Source organism: Labeo rohita, chromosome 15, assembly GCF_022985175.1.
Source record: "Labeo rohita strain BAU-BD-2019 chromosome 15, IGBB_LRoh.1.0, whole genome shotgun sequence".
In the NCBI taxonomy this organism is placed as follows: Eukaryota; Metazoa; Chordata; class Actinopteri; order Cypriniformes; family Cyprinidae; genus Labeo; species Labeo rohita.
Window position 1 is genome coordinate 31,600,093 of NC_066883.1, and position 20,731 is coordinate 31,620,823.

Here is a 20,731-nt window from a genome sequence, read left to right on the forward strand (position 1 = left end):
CTGTTCAATAACACCACCACATATGTGGTTGCTTACCTCATTCCCATGACAAATCTGTTCATCTTTACCACTTTTGACAAATAAATGGTCAACTGAACTTGTAAAATTACACTGAAAAAAAAGTGTAGGATTTATTTGGCAATACTCAGAAACTGCTTGTAAATTGAGCATGTTATCTTGTAAAACATACTTAGAAATCTTGTTTTATTAACTTTGAATAGTTGAATATTATTTGCAGTATATTTTCATGTTCCCATTGTCTTATAAAATATTAAACTCACAATTTAGGATATAGATATTTTTAGATATGTGAAAAATATATTTAATTTGTTTTATCATAGTATTACTTATAAGTGAACATGTTTGTCATGTTCTCAGGTGCTATTTCTAGTATGAAAAATGTATTATAATATATTCAAGGTGTTTTAAGGTGTTTTTAATTTCTCATCAAAATGTTTAAAACAAAATTAGTTTTCTTGGAAATATCATAAATAACTTTCTGAGCTTGACCATGTCATATTTCTGCAGCTATCAGGAAAGCTTTCAATGGACAAATAAGTCAGCAGCACAGATGCATTTGATAAGAAAAAAAAAATGGTGAAATAAGGAAGCAAAAAAGCAAAAGAAGACCAATCACAGATGTCTGAAGTGTGAAGGGGAGGGGCTGGTTTGAGTTTAGAGGTGGCCTTGCTCGATCTCACCCACATGTAGGCTTCCACTGGTCGATGACACCTCTGGTTGAGGTCGCGATGCGTGTTAATGCATCTCTGTTGACTTGCGCGCGGCAGGACGCAGCCTCTACCTTGATCGCATAGGTACGTCTTTGAAAGTTTCTGTCAGTCACACTCTTCTTCTAGTGTCATCTTGCCATTTCTCATCTTGCCTGCTGTCTGTCTGCATCTTCCCCTCCCCCTTCACCAAGTGCCGTGCTTTCTATATCTGGAAAAACATCTTTTGATTACAAAAGCATCCGTGCAAGTGTCTGATTGTGTGTGTTGAGGTCTTTTCTGACTGCAGGCCCGGAGAGGATGTGTCACTGCAGACAGGTTTTCCCCTGTTACTCATGGGCCTCTTTCTCTCGCTGTGTCTCTTTATGTGGGCCTGACCGTTGCACTTTTGTAGTTTTCTAAAGTTATCACCTGCATTTGAGTGCCGGTTATACAATCTATTGGTTCCTTCTTCACTGGTGGAAGAGATTTTGGTTGATAGCGCCTACAGATTGATGGGTTAATGTCTTTTGTTGGAAAGTAGTTTTGACATCTGGTGTATCGTAGTTTCGTACAATAAAGGAAAGGGTTCAGTTTGGTTATGGGACATAGTGTAACCTGTTTTTCAGATTCAGACATTCACGGCCTGCATAGCAGGTAAGTCAGTTGCTCGCTGCACTACTGTAAAATTTGCAGTCATTTTAGTCAAAACTGCATCGCAATTACACCGCATCTTCCTCAGTTTCATTCTTCTTATTCTCACGCTCAAATGAGAATTTAAGGCTGCGCAAGGCTTTAAAAGAAGTGGGTGAAGAGGACTAGGAACTGGTGAGGTATTGTTCGCTGTGGCGCTGTTTGTTTGGCAGTCTTTAAAACGTAAAAAAATTTTCAAAGCCTTTAGTAATTTCTTAGTTTTTAATATGCATTATATATTTAACATTGCTAATTGTACTGTTGTCATAAACATTACAACAACTTTCAGACTTTCTGCATTTGTTGCCAGTTTTTTTGTTTTTGTTTTTGGGTAGTTGCTAGAGTGACTGCAATTACGATATCTGTAGAAAATACAGCAAATGCATGAAATGGTTAATGAATAGGTTATTTTATAGTTGTTTTTTTTGTTTGTTTGTTTGTTTTTTTGAATATTTTAGATTGAGAATTTAGAATATGCTTAGCATAAACAATATGCTTTACATATAAAATAATTCAGGTTCGATTCAATTACATTCCAGTGACTGTAAAGCAAAAACTTAAAGCAAGAAATGCATTTAGAATAATAGCTTTGCCAATATGATGTTTATTTTTGCATGTCTAAGGACTAATATGTGACCCTGGATCACAAAACCAGTCTTAAGTAGCATGGTATATTTGTGGCAATAGCCAACAATACATTGTACGGGGTTAGAATTATAGATTTTTTCTTTTATGATAAAAATCATTAGGATATTAAGTAAAGAAAGCGTTCCATTAAGATATTTTGTAAATTTCCTACCGTAAATATATCAAAACTTTTGATTAGTAATATGCATTGCTAATAACTTCTTTTGGACAACTTTAAAAGCGATTTTCTCAATACTTCGATTTTTTTGCACCCTCACGATTCCATATTTTCAAATAGTTGTATTTCGAAATATTGTCCTATTCTAACAAACCATACATCAATGGAAAGCTTCTTTATTCAGCTTCCGGGTGATGTATAAATCTCAATTTCAAAAAAATGGACCCTTATGACTGGTTTTGTGGTCCAGGTCACATATTGGCATATTGTACTGTAAGATGCATTTTCAGTGCAGGCTAAATTAAATACAGTAATATGACTCACTTTTATTTATGACAGAAGACTATACTATTAATATTATAATATAATGACTCATCAGACTTTTTTTTAGAAAAAAATGAACACACGCACATACAAGCTAATGCTACAAACAAAGCTGCAAAGGAGAAGTCGTCTATTTTGTTGGCAGCCAATTGTAATCTGTGTTTAAGGGATATTTTACCGAAAAATGAAAACAGTTATGTAGTCATATATTACTTACACCCTCATGTCATTCCATGCAAAACTTTTGTACATTGTACGTTGTACATCCTCACAATGAAAGCCAATGTAGTTAAACGTGTTGCTACACCAGTGTTCTTCAGCGATCTTGTTTTTGTGAAGAAATTAAGTCATACGGATGCGGAATGTCATGACAGTGAGTAAGTGACGACAGAATTTTGATTTGAACAGTTGTGTTAGGCAGAAATGTAAACTACAGTATGAGTGCATAAACACTAAACAGTTAATTTGAGCAGTTAAGAAAACGAAGCATCTGCACACACCTGTTTGGTATAATCCATAACAATATTAACATTGAGCTGTTTCAGTTGTTTTTTCATGCTTTGCTGCGTGTGTGTAATGCGTGTGTGTCTCACTTTTAGCCAGTTTAGCATCAATTCTAGTAATTAACATCAAGCACCGTCATCTCAGTACAGTGTGTTCCACACAATCCGTCACCTTTGCGTCCGCACTGAGGGGGAGTGATCGTATCAGCAGAGGTTTTTGCAGACATTCGATACTCTTCGACTTGTTTGTGCATTCGTCAAATCGATGACAAAAACAAAAGGACAATGGGCTGTGCGTATAGCGTCAGCTGAGATACTTGCGTCTCGAAGCTTGTACATCTCGTTACTATCCAAAGTTGGCCAATTCATATTCCAGGATAGTCATGTTTCTTATTTGGAGTGTCACCCCCCGGTTTATTGCCACACGGCCCTCATCATTTTCTGCGCAATTGTGAGGAATTAGAACGCAGCTGAGATGTACTGTAATCAAACGCTTCACCAGACACCACATCACACTGCTACTACAGTAGATGCATATCTAAACCGACCTACTGTATGGCTTTGATACTGTTGTTGTTGATCAAACAAACTTGAACTCTTACGAGTCTCAGCGTACCGGCATTAGTCAGAGTTTCACATTCTGAAGAGGTCTGTGGCTTCATCGCAAAAGCTCCACAACAAAATTTCAAAGGTGATGCAAAATGCGAAAGGCCCTTTGCGCCTGACATGGCCAGACATGTCCGCCTCCGCGTTGTGCCATACACAGACAATGCAATTCCAGTTCATGGGTGAATGTATTGTGAGATAGAAATGATTAAACATTGCTTAGAGTTTCATTTTGTGAATTAGATTGTCTGTCTGATGTATGAAAGTAGGTTAGAGGTGTTGTGACGCTGATGAGTTCAGGAAAAAACCCTACTTGATTCTTCTGAATATGTCTTTCGCAATCTCTGAAATTAAGTCAAATGGCCTATATTGCAAAGTGTATTTACCTCTTCAGGCTTATCTATGTTTCAGTCTTTCTTTCGGTCTATCTGTCTGAAAGCCGTGAGGTCTCTTTTTTTAGTTTTAAAACAGCTGAACAATGAAAGTCCTCAGTCCTCAGATGCGTGTACAAAAGGTCTGGTTAGGATCGATCTTATTCATGACTGTTGGGTGTCTAGAGATTGATATCATCTGCTCAATGTAATGAGGGGACAAGAAAAGTTTATTTGAGTTTGGGAAAATTATGTCAAATTTTTGGCTTGTTGATGGTAATTAATTTACTTGGACTATTAATTATCTATTTGTGACCTTGGACCACAGACATATAGGCATCTGAAAGCTGAATAAATAAGGTTTCCATTGATGTATGGGTTGTTGGGATAGGACAATATTTGGCCGAGATACGACTATTTGAAAATCTGAAATCTGAGGGTGCAAAAAAATCTAAATATTGAGACTTACTGAGTCTTTAAAGTTGTCCAAATTAAGTTCTTAGCGATGCGTATTACTAGTCAAAAATTAAGTTTTGATATGTTTACGGTAGGAAATTTACAAAATATCTTCATGGAACATGATCTTTACTTAATATCCAAATGATTTTTGGCATAAAAGAAAAAGCAATCATTTTGACCAATACAATGTATTGTTGGCTATTGCTACAAATATACTCGTGCTACTTATAAATGGTTTTGTGGTCCAGAGTCACTTTTTTTTGTTTAATGTCCAAACTTAATGTCCAATTTAAATAGTTATTATCAGTCGAACTTAATTATCAATTATCAATTTCTATAGAATTTATATACGCTAATTATTTTTATATTTCAGAATTTCCTGTGAGATTCTTAAATTTGTACAATTTTCTGAGTAGTTTTTCTCTCTCTCCATCTCGTCTTTCACATTGACTATTTATTCCTCCTTGTCCCATGACAAACTTAACCTCTGTTTTTTTTTTCCCCCACCTTAAGGCTGACATGAGATTTCTCATCTCGACATCAAACCCAATCGTCTCACTTCAGCCGCATCTTTCACTCTTTGAAGATGATCCGCATTCATAACCCTCACCACGTGCCATTTCTACATCAGACGGAGCAGCTCCGCCAGGCGGGAACCCTTTGTGACACGCTTCTCACCGTGGAGGGCCTTTCATTTAAAGCCCACGCTCTGATACTAGCGCTAGCGAGCAAACGGCTCAAGCGTCAGCTAACAAACCAGCACGGCCCAGGTTCAAGCTATTCCTGCATTATAGACAAAGTCTCCTCCCACACCTTCAAGCAAATCCTTGACTATGTGTACAGCGAATCGCTGGAGGTCCCTAAAGATGATCTTGAGGAGCTGCTGAGGGGCGCCGAGTACCTTGAAGTGGAGTCGTTGGTAGAACAATGTCAAGCACAACTTCGAGATCCAGAATCACCAACTAAAACAGACACAAAAGTGGTAAATTCCCCCCAAGATGACAAAGCACACAAGGACACTCAGTCTAAAAGTAGCCACAATTTGGATGAAGACCACCTAGAAGAAGAACGTTCTTCCGTCAAGAGGTCGGTCCACGATGCACATAAGAAAAGCTGTTCTCCCGTGTCTCCTCTGCCTCCTATGTTCTCTAGAGACACCATCATCTCTTCCAGTGCTCCGCCTCCCACCCCTCGCCTCTGTTGGCCGCCGGTCAGCCCGTCTAGGAGCATGCTGTTAAACTGTAGAGAAATTATGACCTTCCACTCTCTTCGAGCATATCCCTACCCTACACCCATGTACCCCATTCTCCACCACTCACTCCAGCCACAGGTCTCCTCCTCACTTATGGGTTACACAGGGTTGATTCATCCATATCACCCTCTCATACACTCTCCTCCGCTGACTCAAGACAGTTCCTTCGTTCCTGGTATGAAAGGAAAAAACACCTCTATCAGCGCAGCTTTAACAGGGTCCATATCAGATGATCAAGAGAGGTAAGAAACACCACATAGATGACACTTAAAATGTATTGAAGCTATTGGAGTTGATAATTTATCAAACCATGTGGAGTTGATTTTAAAGACAGACAGCAAGCACACTTTACAGGGACTTTACAAAATGTTTTAAATTATAAAATGTTCAAGGCACTTTGCATCTAATGCAATGATACTCATACATCTTATGCGTGGCCTTAAAGGGATCGTTCACCCAAAAATAATTTCTCCGCCTCATGTCGTTTTAAACCTGTATGACTTTCTTTTTTCGGTGGAACATCATTGAAGATATTTTGAGAAATGTCTCAGTGTTTTGTTTTTTTTATGGAAAACGATCATAACCAAAACTTCTAAATATTTTCTGCAGAAGAAAGAACGTAATGCAGGTTTGTAACGTGAAGGTGAAAATAAATAAATAAATAAATTTCTCTGTATATCTAAGGACTAAACACTGAATATGCAATAACAAAATTATATATTTTTTAAATGTAGAGCTCCAGAAGCCATACGTCGCATCTTTTTTTTTTCCTTTTTTTTTCAGGTAGAAGTCCAAGGTTATAGGACAACTGGGTGTTGTCAGTATAGTAAAAGAAATCTCGTTTTTTTTAAAGATATTTTCGACAGGAAGCCACATTATAGTCAGCTAATTTCAGCGGAACACCATTAGCCTGGTAAACTTGTTTTTCAACGATGCAACTACACATTTACAGTCATAACCAAGAGCAAACACCGCAAAATCTGACCTTGCTTGACTCTGTTTTTTTTTTTTCTGCTTTTGCATGTTTACTTCGCCTTTCACTAAATATTTAAATATTTATTATTTTATTATTTAAATTAAAAATATATATATAAAAATGGAATGATCTTTTTTTTAAAAAAAGTTTTTGTTTTATTAGATTAAAAAAGTGTTCTCAAACTATACAGACCAATATAGTGTGGCTTGACTTATTTATTTTAATTATTTGATTTTGGAAGTGAAGTCAGACCATTTTTTTTAAAAAAAAAACAAAAACTCATGATTACATTTAATTCTAAAATTAAAATGTTTTCTAAAAATATTTTACTTCAAAAAAATATTCTGTAGTGCCGAGAAAGTTTGTGAGTCAAAGAAGTTGTTCGTTCTTTATTTTTTTTACTATTTTACAATTATTTTACGCTTTATTCTTTAAATAGTAGTAAATCCTGAAAAGCTTTTTTAAACTATATTGCAGGAGTTCACATGTGCATTGCACACTTGCTGACTGATTTTCTTTCACTATCTGCTCCAACCCATCCATAAATAGTTTTACAAATAGCTTTGTACAAAAGTTAACATGCAAGCATTGTACTACGAAACTATTTTATAATGTCATTTTTAAGTTCAGAAACAAATTCAGTCAAGCGTGTCAAAACTTTTGACGGGTAATGTGTATGCTTGCATATATACGCGTGTGTATGTATGAATGTGACTTAGGTGATACCCTCCTCTTTCTGTACTTTCCAACGGACGCATTTTCCCCAACCAGCCCCCTTTTCCACCTACATGAACTATCTTTCTACAGGCTCCATTAAAATGAGGGGAACTAATAACAGCCTGTGATTCCGTTGCAGTGGAATAAGAGTCATTTTGCTGTAAAGACGGTTATCTTAGTGTTACAATAGATCATTGTAATGAAACATTTCGGGGTATGAATAATAAATATTCTAATCAAATGCATTTATCCATAATTTGAAATGTATGATCTATATAGGCTCACAAAGATCTGTAAGTCACTCATTTAAGTAATTAGAGTGTTTATTTTTATTACAGCTTTAATTTGAGTGTTTGAACCAGTATAAAAGCAGAAAAGCAGCATGTGAACTTAATACTGGATATGTTGGTGGAGTGTTTTGGAACACAACACTTACTATCAAGGCCGAAACTGAGGGGAGCCCCCCATTTGTCCCCGACTTTACAAACAGTAAACATGAAAGTCAGTCATCTCCACCCTCAGGGCAGGATGTTCTATTTCAGTCTCATTTTTAGCCAAAGTCTGTTCCACTCCCTAATTTGCCACACACACAAACAGGTGCCCCATTCAGACAGAGATCTTTATGCCTCTTTTGCTCGAAGTATGCCGAAACGAAACATCTGAGAGCAGATACTGTATTTCTTTACCTCTGCACGCAGAGGGAAACAGTACAAGCCACCCACACACCATTTTTAGCCTCAAATATATCACATTTCATGGTTAAACATCCCAAATAATGTGAAATGTTTTTCAAAGCCAGTCAGAAAGCAATCTATTTGGGAAAGTATATTATTATTTTAATTCTAAATACTCGAATCGCATAAAATCAAATGAGCTTTCCTTCACACTGCAGAGGCGCTGCAGATTGCTTGACTCTGGCAAAGGAAACCATTGTCTGCTTGCATTGTTTCCTGCTACCTGAGCACAAGACCTTTGTTCCTACTGTTTTTGGCAAAAGGTTTAGACTGAGTTTTAGACAAAAGGAGGTGATGTAAGTCTAAATCGATCTTCTTAATCATTTGATAAAACAGTTTTTGTCGCCTTGTGTCTAAATGCGTCGGGCTATATATTAACTTTTGTTTGTGTATTTTCTCTCTTCATATACTCAACACCTACTAATGTCTAAGTATTTTTAAACTTTGAAACATCAGGTGCATCCTGGGATGCTTTTAGTTTCGATAGATGGCTTTTCTTTCACAATACGGTCCAAAAAATGGATTAAATGTTAGTTTTGTATAGACTCAAAACTAGCATATACAGTTGAAGTCAAAAGTTTTCATACACCTTGCATCTGCAAAATTAATTATTGCAAAATTAATTATTTTACCAAAATAAGAGGGATCATACAAAATGCATGTTATTTTTTATTTAGTACTGACCTGATTAACATATTTCACATAAAAAATGTTTACATACAGTCCACAACAGGAAAAAAGTAGAATTTATAAAAATAACCCTGTTCAAAAGTTTCCATACACTTGATTTTTAATACTATTTTGTCGCATGAATGATCCACAGCCATGTTTTTTGTTTTTTTTTAGTGACAGTTATGTATGAGTCCCTTGTTTGTCCTGAACGGTTAAACTGTCCGCTTTTCTTCTGAAAAGTCCCTCAGATCTGAAAGATTCTTTGGTTTTTTAGCATTTTTGTGTATTTGAACCCTTTCCAGCAATGACTGTATGATTCTGAGATTCATTTTTTTCACGCTGAGGACAACTAAGGGACTCTATGCAACTATTACAGAAGGCTCAAACGCTCATTGATGCTTCAGGAGGAAACACAATGCATTAAGAGCCAGGGGTTGAAAACTTTTGAACAGAATGAGGATTTGTACATTTTTCTTATTTTGCCTAAATATCATATATTTTTCATTTAGTACTGCCCTTCAGAAGCTACAAAAGATACCTGTGTGTTCCCCAGAAGACAAAATATGTTAAAGTTACCTGATACCCCCTTATATATTCAGAATTCAGTCAAGAATTGAAAACTTAAATGACAGTGCCCTTTCTGCTAAATAACGCCACAAATGTGATAACACACTAAGTCTAACAGCAGTAACACCTGAAAGCGTGTGGTTTTCTCTCTGACCTTTACCTGCTGGTCCGAATTAGCTGTGGTCTAGCCAACACACTTGAATGTGTGGAAAAGCAGCTCTAGAAGTGCAACTGAACCTGCAGGTGTTAGGTGACCAGATCAACAAGTGGTTTTAAACACACACAGACACACACACAAGTGGAAAACACAATGACTCAGTTGAAGATATTTAATGATGATGAATAAAGTACTAAAAGCGATCGTCTACACTACTTACGCATGGAAAATATGGACATCTTTGAATGAGCGCTAACATGACGACATTTTCCACAGGAAGCCAAAGGTTCAAGAGGAGAGGGAGATATGCTGCAGACACTGTGGTAAACCGACCCTGGAAAACCCCTGGAGGCCAACGACTGGGTCATCAACCTCAGGTGATATGTTGTACAAATACACAAAAATGAATCTAGACACTCTTATCTGCTCCGAATTAAAAAGGCATACAGACAATCATAAAGAAGCTTGCAAAAACAAAACGCACGGCAAGTAAGTTGCAGATTTTGTCTGGGATGCACCTACTTTGTACGCAGATCAGAGGAATGGATGCATGCAACAGGATGTAAATGTTGTGTTCCTTTCAAAGAGCTAAAAGATGGTGGCCGTTGCTTCTCTTCCGCTGGCAGCTTTAAAAGAAAGGATAGCAGACAGTGGAAAATAAGCAAGATTTATTTATGCATCTGTAAAAGTTCATTATCTTATCAGTTCCTTTGATATCTTTCTAAATAATACCAAACCAGAATTTCCCTTTAAAATCATTTTTATATTATTTTGCATGGCACATTTATTTTTACACAGTTCATTTATGGACTCAGCAGGTGCTTTTATTCACAGCGAGTAACAAAAGAAAAACAAAAACAAGAAAAACAAATTGCTTTGTTACAATTCTTTATTTACAAATCCACATTTATTAGAAAGACTAGGAAACGAGCCTAGACCAGAAGATGAAAAGAAAAAATAAATGTTATTTTATTTTTATTACTTTATTTTTACTGATTTTAAAATCACTTTTTCCATTTTTCTTTATTATTATTATTATTATTAATGTATTTTTGGTAACACTTTACAATAAGGTTCATTAGTTAACATTAGTTAACTACGTTAGTTAAAAATGAACACTACTTCTACAGCATTTATTAATCTTGGTTCATGTTAATTTCGGCATTTACTAATGCATTATTAAAATCACAAATTGTATTTGTTAACACTAGTTAACTCATGAACTAACACGAACAAACAATAAACGACTATATTTTTTATTAACTAACATTAACAAAGATTAATAAATAACAAACATTCATTGTATTAAAAAACATTAATTGTTCATTCGTGTTAGTTATACATTAACTAATGCTGAACGACACCTTATTATAAAGTGTTACCATATTTTTTTAAATATTATCTTTGTTATCCTTCCTATAGCTCAAACAGAGTTTCACTCCCAGGGTGTGCATGCCTTTTGAAATCTACACTTTTAATGCAATTTAGAGCTACTTTTGATAATTCATAAATAAATGCTTGCATCTAATGACTTCCACTTTGATAATGTATTTAATTCTAATGCATTTATTTACAAGAAGGCACCATAGGCTTACTGTTAGATTTTAGAATTACAAATACACCTAAAAAGTATTCAGATACAAGACTGTTAAACATTAATGCAGTGAACTATACCTGTGGACACTCTTCTAGGGCATCTGTGTGAACCTGAAGGAAATGACTTCATACTTCTGATAAAAAAAAAACTTGACACCAGTTAACGAAAGTGAAGTTAGTTCTGAGAAACACTTCTGCAGTGCAGATGCGGCTTGGCATCTAATGCGAAAACATTCATGCATTCTAAGTTCCTCAAATGTACAGATACTTTTTGGGGGTTACTGCGTAGTCCCAGTAGTGGTTGTGCTTTGTCCTAGTTTACATAATGTTCTCAGGGCACAAATGTAAAAGCGAATGACCCCTTACCCGCTAAACTGGGGTGTAAAGCTGAGCGCGAGAGAAAACTGTGGCTTCTGAATCGTGGTGCATCAGCACAGTCCTGCGGTTGATCGGCTCTGTGCTTCATGGTGGTTTATATACAGTACCAAAAGAGAAGTGTTGACTTGTTCTTTTTTCATCCAAATTGGGGTTAGAGCGCTTTTTATGTGTGTACGAACGTCTGCGCGTCTGCGCATGAGAATGGGGTGAGAATGATAGTAACACATTTTTAAGAGATGTTATCTTTAAGAGACTATGTAATTAAGGTCTAATGTGGTATAATCACATACATGTGGGTAGTTTTAGTTTAAAATTGATGTAAATTTATACTTTGTAGCTTTTTTTGCAATTAAAGAAATCGATTATCCAAAAATGAAAATTTGATTAAAATGTACTCCATTCAAGGCTGTCAAACGATTAATCGCAATTAATCGCATACTAAATAAAAGTCTGAGTTAATATATGTGTGCACTGTGTGTAATTATTACATATATATAAATACAAACACATTCATATCTATATTTAAAAAGTATATATTTACAATTATATGTATTTATTATAATTTTTGTACAATTTATATTATATATAAATAAAAATATTTTGTACATAAATATTTCTCTTAAATATATACATTCATTTGTGTGTATTTATATATACATAATAATTACACACAGTACACACACATATATTAGGCAAACTCAAACTTTTATTTTGAATGCGATTAATTGCGATTAATCGTTTGACAGCCCTAAGATATTAAGAGAAAATTAACATTACATCACGTTCACCAATGGATACTCTGCAGTGAATGGGTGCCGTCAGAATGAGAGTCCATAAAGCTGATAAAAACATCACAATAATCCACACCACTCCAGTCCATCAATTAATTTCTTGTGAAGCAAAATGTTGTTCATTTGTATGAAACAAATCCATCAAGGCGTTTTAGCTTAAAAACCATTTGTAAAATTCAAAGTAAAAAATCAAACAAAACATTCAAAACAGTTCTAAATAAACATATCGGTGGATTTTGAAAAGGTGATGAACTGTTTTGACTCTCATTCTGACGGCACCCACTCACTACAGTGGATCCATTGCTGAGCAAGTGTTTTAATGTCAATTACTCCTAATTTATTTAGATGAACAAACAAACTCATCTACATCTTGGATGGCCTGAGGGTGAATACATTTTCAGCAAATATTCATTATTTGAGTAGACTATTCCTTAAACTAAGGTGGATTTTTTTTTTAAAAAAAGTTCTTAATTGAATTCATGCTATTGCATGTCTAATAATTATATTTTTTTAAAAAACTGAAAGTGTTGTTTAATAGTTTTAGAAGAGGAATAGCATGCGTGAAATATAAGATGCAAATTGTCTTCAACTTTAATGAAAATGTTTGTCACCTAATTTAAAAATGTGGTGGTGTGTGACTCATTCAACATGCGAAAATTAGGTTATGCCAACTAAAGCCGTTTTAGGTTACCACTGCATCTAACAACTTAAATCCTTAGTTTTAAAAATATTCAGTTACTTTTTTCAAACAGCAGACTTGCATTGTAAAGGCGCAGGTTTCTGCAGCATTTTTGTTACTGTGCAGCATCCTGAGTTAGTTTGTGTGTGTGTGTATGTGAGCGAGAGTGTGGGGTATGTGGGAATGTGTGGGTGTTCATATATGTGTGAATACAATGTCAGTCTAGGGCACGTATGTTGCGTTTGTTTCACACATGACTTTTGCTTTGGCTTCTGTTTCAGCAAGCTCTAAAGTATGAGCTTACACAACCTTGCAAGTGTCCATATGATTGTCACAAGTGCTGTCTTCACGAATATAAAGACAGAAAGTGTTAACCATGCTTTTTTTTCACTTTTTGAGCTGTACAGGAGAGGATGTGGTGTGTGTATGTGTGTATGTGTGTGTGTGTGTGTGTGGACAAGGAGAGCTATAAACTAGGCCGCACACCAACAGAGAGTTGCCACAGGATGTGTTTATCTAAAATTGGGCCCCTCAACTGCGCACTACCAAAGCTCAGATGTCACTTTATTTTTGACCATAAATCACATTTAATACCCGTTTACAGCTGTTAGAAAATAAACATTTAGTTGCTTTATTATTTTAACAGCAATTTACAAGCAAAAACTTAAAATTGAAGTTATTTTTATTAACTAACATAAATTATTAACTAAAGATTAATAGTGTGATGTATTGTTCATTGGTAGTTCATGTTAGTTAATACATTAACTAATGCTAACAAATGACACCTTATTGTAAAGTTACCCAATTTTTAATATTTTATTTGCAGAAACTATTTTTTATTTAGTTTTAGTTTAAAATAAGTCTGTCACACATGGCTTCATGTCTATTTTTATTTTTTTTTATATTTAGTTTATAACATTAATAGACATTTTGATGTTCCTCATTTCACTGCTTAAGGATTTTAGCAACAAATTCTGTATAATTGGGTCTTTAAATGAGGAAGTTAAGAAAAATCTTAGGATTTTAAACAATACATTTATGATGTGAATGATTAAGAAATATTAGTCTTTAATCATAATTTAAACTTTAGGCTTTAATTGTTTTTTTATTGTAAGAGAATCGTGCAACATATTTTTCTGTCCAGGTGCAAACCATTTAATCAGCGTCTGCCGAACATCATGCACGCATCTACGTTGGCTGAAAATGACCACATGTTTAGATATGTGTTGAGTGATAAAGATGTGGTCTCCTTCTTAGTCATTTTAAAGTGAAATTCTAAATGAAAATGTACTTTGTTTAAAAAAATTGTATAAAATCAGATTTCCTTGCATTCAGTGAAACACACAAGATGCTCAACATGCTCATCTTCATGCACCTCAAAAGCTGCTGTTAGTAGGGCATTAATTAAATAATGTATTAAATTTAAAAAAAGAAGCTAAATATGTGTGCGTTTTTACTAATGCTTTCAGACTTTCAATATATATATATTTATTTTTATAAATATTTTTGTGCATTTTTGTGTTTTCTGTAATCGGCATTACCAATAACAGTTTTTATTAATCTTTGTTAATGTTAGTTAATATCACAATGTTCATTGTTAGTTTATGGTTCGTTACATATAAATAGTTACAATTTTTAATTTTAATAAAGTACAGTATAAGCAAATGTTAATGAGTAAATTAACATTAATTAAGATTAATAAATGCTTTAGAAGTGTTTTTCATTGTTAGCTCTAATGTAGTTAACTTATGTTAACAGATAGATCTATATTGTGAAGAGGCATCCTTATTTTTATATTAATTATTAGATAACACTATATCTCTCCTTTCACTTTCACACGTGGTTAACTGGTGTTTAAGCGAATGGAACAATTATCACCAGCAGCGCGTTAGACAACACAGACAAATTTAAACACATTGAGCAGATATGTGGGGCCAAAGAGCTGACCAGCATCACACCAAAAATAACCCTGCGTTTATGTGAAGCGCTGCAACTGTTTTGGCCTGAGGCTCAGTGACCATGATGCTGTGTTGAGAGTTTTAGTCGAAAGGTCACTATTTCTGTCACAGGTTCATCGCAAGAGATACCATTTAAGGTTATTTAAGAGCTTCTGTTAAAACGGAAATAAACAACCTGCTTAAAAAGCATGCATAGCTTTGAAGTGAAATGCAAAGATCTGTAAATTCACAACTTTTTAAACAAAAATGCATATTTAAAGAAATAGTTCCTCAAAAAATGTCAATTTGCTCATCCTCAGGCCATCCAAGATGTAGATGAGCATGTTTCTTCATCTGAACAGTTTTGGAGAAGTTTATGATTGCATAACTTGCTCACCAATGGATCCTCTGCAGTGAATGGGAGCCGTCAGAACGAGAGTCTAAACAGCTGATAAAAACAGTCCTCTATCCATATATTGCTAATAAAAGCAATCTCGTCTGAAACGAGAGAGAAATATGCACCATCTACAAGCAAGAACAGTCTAGAACAACAAATATGTTGGTGAATTTTGATGTGAGAGGACAACAGGGAATTGATTTTTTCACTAGAGTTTTAGAGGAGGTAAAGAAGATCTCTGAACATTATATGTAAACTGAGCAATAGAGACAGATTTGGCTGTTTAAACAACCACTTTGTCTGTGGTTTTATTCTGAAATGAAACTGCATCAGAAAGATCCAGTGATAACGGAGAATTGTTCTATTTATATTCCGCCAGTTTTTACTAACTGCTCTCTTATCATCCGCTGGCAGGTTCGGGGGAAATGGCACTCAGGTGTAAGTACTGTGGCCGAGGTGGACGGGACAGGCGATCGCTGCGCTCACTCAGGAGGGGTGTCGGAGGAGAGAAGCCTTACCAGTGCAAACAGTGTAGCAAGAGGTTCAGTCTCAAACACCAGCTGGACACACATCACCGGGTCCACACAGGTACAATCAACCCTTTAAACCCATAAACCACGCCTTGAAGTTTCTAGTGATCATGAAGAACTGCTCAAGCTCAAGTGCGTTTAATTAGGGCTGGAGACGAACTCTGCTGAAAAGTGGAGGAAGGAGTAGGATCAGACACCACATATTTAGATAAAGAATTCACTTTCTGAGAAAATGAAGACTGTATTTTACTATATCAAGTTTAGATCTGTAACCTCTGATATATATTAGTTTTTATTGTTTCTTTCTGTTTTCTGGTTTAATTTTAGTTACTTTTTTAGTAATTTCGTTGTTTTGTCATTTTATTAGCTTTTTTTTTTTTTTTTAAATATGTTTACATAGTTTTTATTACATTTTATTTCAGATTTAGATATTTTAGTACATTAAGTTGATGAGAAACTAAATAAAAATGTGAAATGTTGCTTTTGACATCTAGCTGAAATGAAATCAATTTTCGATAACACTTTACAATTAGGTTCATTAGTTAACATTAGTTGAGAATGAACAATACTTCAACAGCATTTATTAGACAATTTCAGCATTTACTGCATTATTAAAATCACAAGTTGTGTTTGTTAACATTAGTTAATGCTCTGTAGACTAACAATCTGTGAACAAAACTTTTTTTAATTAACTCGCATTAACAAAGATTAATAGTGTAATGTATTGTTCATTGCTAGTTCATGTTAGTTCATGCATTAATGTTAACAAATGGCACCTTATTGTAAAATGTATTTTTTTCTCTTAAATGTGATGTGAAGCTATATAAATTATTGTACTTATGTTGAATATTGGTTTGACAGCCTTCTCTAAAAATGCCTTTAATTTTTATTTTTTTAAATCTCATATCATTTTGAAATATTTTATATAGGTGTATTTTCTATTTAATTTAATTATAACTTTTTTATATTATTACTTTTAATATATTTCAACTGACTTTTAAAATTAAAATATTGAGAAAGTCGCCTTTAGCGACTTTCGCTAAAGTTGTCCAAATGAGGTTCTTAGCAATGCATATTGCGAATCCAAAAATTATGTTTTGATACATTTACGGTAGGAAATTTTACTTACTATCCTACTATCTTTACTTAATATCCTCATGATTTTTGGCATTAAAGAAAAGTTGATAATTTTGACCCATGCAATGTATTTTTGGCTATTGCTACAAACTTAAGACTGGTTTTGTGGTCCAGGATCACACACACACACACACACACACATATATATACATATATATATATATATATATACACACACACACACACATATATATATATGTATATATATATATATAGGGATTCTGAGAAATCAAGTTGAAATCTTCAGCTCAGTTCTCTCTCATCTCTCTCAGGTGAAAAACCATTCGAGTGTCGGCTGTGTGGCCAGCGTTCACGTGACTATTCGGCTATGATCAAGCACCTGCGTACTCACGGCGGTGCCACTCCCTATCAGTGCACCCTGTGTCTGGAGTTCTGTAGCAGCCTGGCCGCCATGCAGAAACACCTGAAGAATCACCCCACGCAGGACTTCCCTCCAGACTGGAGCCTGAGCAGCACGTACCTGTACAACTGCCACACCTGAGTCCTGTGGGATAAAACATGTAGATATGGAAAATTTAATAGTTTTGCTATTTGTAATACTTCTATTAATCTATTTTGAAGCCATTTTACAAATATGATAATATATTTAATATACATACAAAGGACATTTATGCCAGTCGATTTTTGTTTTCTTGGAAGACGTCTAGTTGGGTGAACATTTCACTCACAGTTCGGTGAAGATGAAGTAGATTGCAATTTGCCAATGCTTATAATTTTCTCTGTGAAATATCATCACAATAGCATACAAAATATATGTTTGTTTATTTATTGAGCTGGTCAAGCCTATACCATTAATGTAAGCACTCACTATGTGATCCATTTACGCACCGTATGCAATCTTTTAATAAAAGCATTATGATTAAAACAGTAAGTTTGTCAGTGGCTGTTTTAATGCAGAAAAGAGCAGCATATAGAACTGCAAACAGCTTCAGGTCTGGAACTATATGACTAATATATTCTGAATAAATCATTAAGTGAATTGTTATGAACCTTTTTTAAATTGTAAATTTTACAGGTTCTGGTCTTATCCACATCCAGCTATTTTTAGCTGTACAAAACAGCTTGTTTTGCTACTTGATACTGCAAAATGGTGTGTCCTACCATGCTATTTTAATATATTATCCTAATTATAAACACACTGTTTGTAGTGCAAACAGTTTTACTATTAACTGCATGTTGTTATTCTTGGGAAATAAACTTACACAAATAAATATTTCTAAATAGACATATTTTGAATGGCCATCAATTGTGAAAGATTCTTTATGGTGTAGTTTCAGCATCTACCAGCAGGGGCTGCCATGCAGCTCAAATAACAAATGAAGGAAAGTCATCTCCTTCCTCAGTCTGGCAAAACCTGGTAGTGTGGTTGCAGCAATGATTTGTGAGAAATGTAATGGCCCTGGGGTTAAATGTGTGATGCAACCAGATTCCTCAATTATAGCTTACTCTGTAAATCAAAACTAACCAAACATTTTGCAACAGTGGCAAGGATACTTGAGCAATAATACATCAGCAATCTAAAGATACTCTTTCAAGGGTAATACAGTGCACTGGAACAATTATTTTTTGTGTAATATATTTTTATTGCAAACTACTGGTCTCATCCACACCACTCCTACATTTTTAGGATTTTGCTGATTATTGCTGCTGAAAATGTTTAATTATTGTCACATTTTGGGCTGTACTAATCGGTCAGACCGGGAAAACATTTAGAGTACTATATACTGCTAAAAGTTATAACAAATCAAGGAGAAGAGTGCAAAAGCTGAGAAACAAAAAGGCGTTTGTGGTTGGCCAAACTGAATTAGGACTTCCAGGGCAAGATACTTGACAACATTCGTTTTTGTTCTTATCATTTCCTGTCATATAGGTGAAATATTAGGCTAATATCGTAATTAATACTGCTCGTACATACACTACCGTTCAAAAGTTTGGGGTCAGTAAGACTTCTAATAGTCTTTAAAGAAGTCTCTTATGCTCATCAAGGCTGCATTTATTTGATTAAAAATATACAAAAAAAAAAAAAAAAAAAAAACAGTAATATTGCAAAATGTTTTTACAATATAAAATAATGTTTTTTATTTTAACATACTTTAAAATAGAATTTATTCCTGTGATGAAAAGCTGAATTTTTATCAGCTGTTACTCCAGTCTTAAGTGTCACATGATCCTTCAGAAATCATTCTAATATGCGGATTTATTATTAGAATGATCAGTGTTGGATAATATCAACAGTTGTGCTGCCAACTATTTTTTGGAACCTGTGATTTTTTTTTTTTCAGGATTCTTTCATGAATAACAAGTTTAAAAAGTACAGTGTTTATTCAAAATATAAATATTTTATAACAATGTAAATTATTGATTATTAACTTTTAATAAACTTTTCATTATTAACTTAATACATCCTTGGTGAATAAAAGTATTAATTTCTTAAAAAAAAAAAAAAAAAACGGTAGTGTATCTATCACTGTATCTTAGGTGTAACTTAAGTTTGTCAAAATACTACGCCCTTTCCTGCTTACTAAGTTCTTCTCTATATGATTTAGCAGCTTCCACACATTTTTTTTTCAGTGGTTTAGACAGCAAAATTAGCAGAACAACATATTTAGTAGTACATTAACCGTGCAAAAAAAATGCTGTTGTTTACATTCGAGTATTGCCAGTATGGCGGCGCATCCGGGTAACTGACCAAATCGTGAAGTAAGATGCGATTTTTTAAGAATAAATTTTTCATATTTTGAGCCTACTGTAGATGACATATTGTCTTGTCACGCCTCTCCCAACAACAAGGTTTAGTGTATCTTATTAAGCGTATAATTTTTTCTGTAACCACTAAATGTTCCACAGAAACACGAATTGCGAAGGAGGGGAAAAACATCCTCTGCAGCCATAGCCCACTCTCAAAAAGTAAACGACAAAGCTAATTCAGTCTCTATATGCACAATTCTTTAGGCTACTTAAGATTTTTGGACATGACTCAAAACAACTGAAGAGATTAGCATTCGTTGATTTCTGACACTCGCTCCTCCTGGATGTTGTGGATAGTGAAAGTACATGCTCCTGGTAGTTTCACAATGTCGTCTTCCTGATCGTCCCCGCCCAGTTTCCATTTAACACTGTCTTTGAGAGATTCCTGGAGATCCAGTCCCACTTGCAGGGTGTGTAGGTGATGCTGTTCCTGTGCGCTGCAGGGTGGAAGAGGCACCGGATATGTGCTGTGGAAACGTCTGAGGTCGACTCGAAACGCCCCTTTCTCCAGTGTCATGCACGGCTCAAACCGGGCTCCCCATTCGATCTCCGTCTCGATGTATGAAGTCTTCGCTTGGCACATCATTCCTGCCAAAATAAAAACGAGCTAAGAAAACATTACGTCCACAAGATGGCGCTATGCTGTAACAAATCGCATATTGCTCTTAAACTGGCGCTGTTTTCCCACTTCAGTAGTTCAGTTTTAATTGGTGAGTAATTCTTTGAAAACCACACGGAAACATGCCCAGAGGTTGTTTTATTTTGTAAAGGTATTTTTTTAAATCACCATTTTCCCATTGTAACATTACTCTCATGATAATTCAGCACAAATCCCCCCAAATTCTCATTTCTTTTGACTTTTATTTAGGTAGTTTGTTAGTTTTTATTGATGTAATCAGTGTTATCGAGAAAAGAAACAAACAAAAAAAAACAATTAGAAGTGTAAATAAAGTGTAAGTACTAAAACTGAAACT

The 20,731-nt window shown here is 34.8% G+C and overlaps 2 protein-coding genes across 2 annotated transcripts in view; one reads left to right on the forward strand and one right to left on the reverse strand.

The window, feature by feature from the left end:
• Window positions 1-702: 702 nt before the first annotated feature.
• Window positions 703-17,920, forward strand: zbtb32 (zinc finger and BTB domain containing 32). The gene is made up of 5 exons (XM_051130063.1): window positions 703-815; window positions 4,982-5,962; window positions 9,820-9,920; window positions 15,736-15,909; window positions 17,261-17,920. Exons 2-5 carry the CDS (start codon window positions 5,055-5,057, stop codon window positions 17,488-17,490), a joined length of 1,413 nt encoding a protein of 470 aa, XP_050986020.1. The 5' UTR covers window positions 703-815; window positions 4,982-5,054; the 3' UTR covers window positions 17,491-17,920.
• Window positions 17,921-18,592: 672 nt separating this feature from the next.
• The window catches only part of LOC127176841 (G protein-activated inward rectifier potassium channel 3-like), an 8,686-nt gene continuing 6,547 nt past the window's right edge, over window positions 18,593-20,731 (reverse strand). The window contains exon 2 of the mRNA XM_051128646.1: window positions 18,593-20,345. Within this exon, the coding sequence (XP_050984603.1) occupies window positions 20,005-20,345 (341 nt within the window). The 3' untranslated portion in view covers window positions 18,593-20,004. The remainder of the gene's footprint in view (window positions 20,346-20,731) is intronic.

Excerpts from the sequence above, each read along its gene's own strand:
- zbtb32 (XM_051130063.1), top strand. The coding sequence starts at position 5,055 with ATGATCCGCATTCATAACCCTCACCACGTGCCATTTCTACATCAGACG. Across the intron at positions 5,963-9,819 it reads ATATCAGATGATCAAGAGAG|GAAGCCAAAGGTTCAAGAGG; the intron begins GTAAGAAACACC and ends CATTTTCCACAG. Across the intron at positions 15,910-17,260 it reads ACATCACCGGGTCCACACAG|GTGAAAAACCATTCGAGTGT; the intron begins GTACAATCAACC and ends CATCTCTCTCAG.